Consider the following 4,589-nt stretch of genomic DNA (forward strand, 5'->3'; position numbering starts at 1 on the left):
TATTATTATTATTATTGATCACAAATCCACACCCTCCCCTCAGTTCCTCTCTACTCTCCAGATGCTGTTTCAGGATTCATCCTAAATCATCATTTAGGAAGAATGCCAGGGCATAAGGGTATGGAGAGGCACCAGCTGAGAAATACTTGGAAGTCTCTGGAATTTTGGCATGGGAATACTAATTCTGTCATGCAAAAAAATCTGGAATTCACGTCTCTGTGGAGAGAATTCTGGGTTAACAGAATGAGGGGCAGGGAATAGAAAAAAAGAGGATTCTGTGGTGTAATGAAACTCTCTGCCTACAAAGATTAATCCAGCAGCAGTAACAAGGGGTGGATTGTTCCTATCACCCCTCAGCACAAAAGTCTCAAGCTACAGATTTTTGGAGGCAAGGGAAATACTTCATGAAAAGCCATCCCTTTTGCCATTAGGAAAGGCAGGATGGAGGCTACTTAATGTTTTCTGCCTAACCCAGTCCAGCCAGTTTCATGTGCAGCCTGCTATAACCAGGAATTTCAATGAACATACCTCAATTTCCTTTTGGTCTGCTGCAGGAACATCAAAGCACACACCCTAAAAAGAGAGAATAATTTCAATGGATTCAAGTCTAGCCTTTTACTTGACTGCAACTAAAAATGCAGAGCCTACAAATCTATGCACTAGAACAAACAGTTTTACATTGCAGGTGTGTTTTTTTAATACTTAAGACACTTTGAAGTCTTTGAACATTAAGTTGCAGCAATATTTCTAAAAACACCAGTACTTGTGCCGCCTTAATGTTTTTCTCAGTTCCACACGTTTTTATTTCCTCTGCATAGCCAGTACTTCCAATTCATATTTCCTTGCACTTTTAACAGTAAGCCTATAACCCTTTCCATCCTAAACTGTGGTCTGTTGGGCTTCTGCATTACTCATTTTGTAAATTCTTTTAAATCAGAAGCCTTAATCTATACTAAGAAATGAATACACCTACTGAAGTTAATATTTAGGTTCAGACCAAAGATCTCAAGTTTAACTGCTCGAACCATTAAGTACAATACACAATTCACAGGTTAAAAATGCTGTTCTTTGTTGGAAGGAGCTATCTGGATATTGAGAATTACAAATGTGATGCAGGGAAAGCATCCATAGATAGTGTTCCACTCCTCAAGTACAGAACAATGCTGTGAACAGAGGCAAGGACAGTAAAACAAATCTTAACAATTAACATAGTATCAGATATCATGCATGAATGACACATTCATAGCAGAAATAGTTCACTGGCATTAAGAAGTGTCCTCAAGTCAAATTCAAACCAGAAGCATCTGTGAACTAGATGTAAAATTCATACAGCAAGACATGCAGGTCCACTTTTACACAGATGGAATGGAAGAGAGGATACACACAGCACATAAGGCAAGAATTGTTTTTATTTAAAAAAAAACAAAACACAAAAATCAGGGAAAAAAGATCAAGTATCTCCCCTGACAATTGCAGAGAATAGGCAACAACTTGAAGAGCTCAGCAGCAAAGGTACAAAGACAGCTCACCATTCTCCCCTTGAGGAAACACATCCTGTTCACCTTCCTATCAACATCCTCTCCCAACAGCTCCCGCAGTCTTCGCCAAGCGTAGCTCATGTTGTTTATTTCTTCTGAGCAGTGCAGTATCATTGTAACAAACCCCTTAAGAGAAAGAAATTGGGCATGTACCATGAGGACAGACCAATAAGCTTCAGCACATCTATCAGACAGGAGGAATCTGCTAATTTACAGTCTATAGAAGAGAATTACAAGTAGATGCTACTAGGGGAAAAGCAAGTATATTTGTAGACACTATATTCTTGCTTTTAGCTAAGTCAGTAATCCCTAGAGGCTTAAGTAAGTTCACATAAACAGAATCGTAAGGCAACAAATAATTCTCTAATCTCTCTTTAAACAGCACAACAAAAGTGTGGTATTGTTTTTCAGATTCAAGACCAAGGTCAAGCCATACACCCTTACCGCATCTGAGTTCAGCAAGGAGCGCTGCTCAATGGAAGTAGCACCTGAAATGTGGGCAAGAGCTGCAGCCAGAGCATTAACTGGTCCCTTTTCTTGTATCAGGAACCGAGCAGATTCTTTGAAATACTCAATAGCAGTTTGAGGAACAGAATCCAGACACCTAAGTAATTAAAACAAACAAAATTATACACTAGTATTACTAGGCTCTAGAATAGAAGGAAAAAACAGCAGCCCTAGACTTCAGTAGTCACCAGTTCAGAGAGCTCAGCATGACAGCAATGGGCAATCTAAACAGCTCTTCTGAACTAGGAAGACAAGAGGATACAGCAGGGCTTGAGTGACTGAACACACCTGATAGCATCTTTGCTGGAAGCCTTTATTATATCTGTTGCAGTAGGAACACCGACACGCTTGAATGTAATACCCTGAAATTTGAAAAGCAAAATACAGATGAATGTTGCAGGCCATAAATAATTCAGTTCTAAAGAAGCAGTACTGGACTCCAATGAAACAAGCTTTAAAATCTTTCTTCTTTTCACCCTTAAGTCCCAACTTCTGCTAGTGAAAACTACTAGGTTAAGCTTATGGGGAAATGGTAAATACTTAAAAGCCTTTTATGTACCAGGTCAGTTTAAATAATCCCCTGACCTTAAACTGAAATAAAAAGACACCATTTTGGCAAATTCCAGGCGATAAAAACATGCTACAACTTCTGAGTTATTAATTTTAGTCTGGTTTACTTGGATTTAAGTTACACAGCCTTTCTTAATATATATCCAAGTTTTATGTTCATCTCATACCAACTGAATACTTCATCAGCAAGAAACCTACCACAGGGAACAGTGCAGAGTACAAAAATGGAGGTAACAACTCTCATTGAAGCTGCACCTATGCAAAACACTGACCAGACTCCAGGAAATCCTGCTAACTTCTTCTCTCTTTCCACAGGTACAATCTTACTGGCCGTTGCTAGCAAAGCATGGGCAGGAGAACGTGCAGCGCTCCCTTGCTCCGCAGGACCTGACCACGCACCCAGACCCCACAAGGTAACTGCACCTCAGCTACATGCTTGATAAGCCATGTGCTGTAACTGAAATTCTGAACAACACACGAGGATTTTACATGCTGCCCTGGCACACCACACTTGTGAGTGCTGGTGATAAGGAAACTCAGCCTCACCGCTTTTTGCTCCACGTATCTTAGCTGATATTCTTCCTTCCGCTGATAGAAGCAGATACAGATCCCAGTCCGTCCAGCTCGACCAGTGCGTCCCGAACGATGGATATAGGACTCCACATCCTTCACAACAAATAGCCTTATTACTTATCTCATTAATTGTCCTTTAATCAACGCATTGCATCCACATAACTTAGTAGAAGCTATTACAGCTAAAATTGAACAATACACAATGACTGCATCAGATAATTAAATTAAAAAACACTGTTTCACTAAAGCCCAATGAATAAGCTTTTCCTGAACCCTTTAAAAATCACAGATTAACTAAGTCTTGTTTTGGCATCAACACAGAGAATATGGGAAAACACTGAGTGTGTAACAATTCCACTCATCCTCCTGCAGATCAACTTATGCATGGTTACTGTGATATTCATGAAGAATTCACTGAAAAATTATCTTGTTTCTTTTAAGGCGTCCTAACTCTGCCAATGTTCTCTCTGCTTGGGTTCCCTCATCATATCTCCCCCTACTTAGTGAACTGTTCTTGCAAGACAAACTGCCTTTCTTCACTTCCCACTGCTTCCAGACTAGCAACCCCCCTATATGGGCCTGAAGGAAGAGGCTTTGCACAGCCTTAAAAGGTGACATTCTAAGGACACCATCTTTAAATGTACTAGGGGCTGATGGCCTTTGAAAAGATCTTCTAAGAAACTACCACTATCTATCAGGACATTTCTTATCCTTAAATGCCATGCTGATACAGTCTGAGGGGAGAATATCATCACCTAACAGCATTTGCTACTTGAAAACAAAACTACAGATTATTACAAGACACTCCTACCTTTGGTGGTGAGCTTTGTACAACCAGGTCTACTTCAGGGATATCTAAACCACGTGCAGCCACGTTGGTGGCAACCAGAACTTTAAATGTACCATTTCTAAAACCTTTCAGGGTGATCTCTCTTTGCTTCTGAGGAATGTCACCATGCAATGACTGGCAATCCTGAAAAACAGTATTATTATAAGACTGTACCAAAGACAGTGCTCCATTTTACAGTCAGTTTTGGGTACAATATCTTGGTATTTGACATACACCATACAAGATACAGAAGAAGTGAATTACCGAAGTTTATATTTTAGGTGTCTTACAATATTTTCTTCTTATTTATATACCTCAAAGTCCTTTAATAAAGGTAAGAAAACAGAATCACAACATCTGTCTAACTACTGTGATCTATGAAAACAACTATGCCCTAATTTTCCATCCACATCATCTATGCAAGGCTTAGCTCTTTCAAAAGTTACCAATAGTTTTGTCTTCTTAGTACTTATTTAGACATCTTTTCCAAAACAGTGTTGCTTCTTAATCCCCCTTGATACATGAATTTTCCCCACAATACACCATTTGACACCGTCTCCCACAGCATCCTT

At 39.6% G+C, this 4,589-nt stretch overlaps 1 protein-coding gene across 1 annotated transcript; it reads right to left on the reverse strand.

Moving 5' to 3' along the window:
- Window positions 1-528: 528 nt before the first annotated feature.
- Window positions 529-4,161, reverse strand: LOC104384785 (nucleolar RNA helicase 2-like; the record flags this gene model as incomplete). Its single annotated transcript, XM_010005973.1, has 6 exons — window positions 529-573; window positions 1,530-1,664; window positions 1,983-2,142; window positions 2,334-2,407; window positions 3,162-3,281; window positions 4,000-4,161. Coding segments are annotated over 6 exons (696 nt in total), but the record flags the coding sequence as incomplete, so codon positions are not given.
- Window positions 4,162-4,589: the final 428 nt, after the last annotated feature.

Source organism: Chaetura pelagica, unplaced genomic scaffold, assembly GCF_000747805.2.
Source record: "Chaetura pelagica isolate M959 unplaced genomic scaffold, ChaPel_1.0 C11750468, whole genome shotgun sequence".
NCBI classification, from domain to species: Eukaryota; Metazoa; Chordata; class Aves; order Apodiformes; family Apodidae; genus Chaetura; species Chaetura pelagica.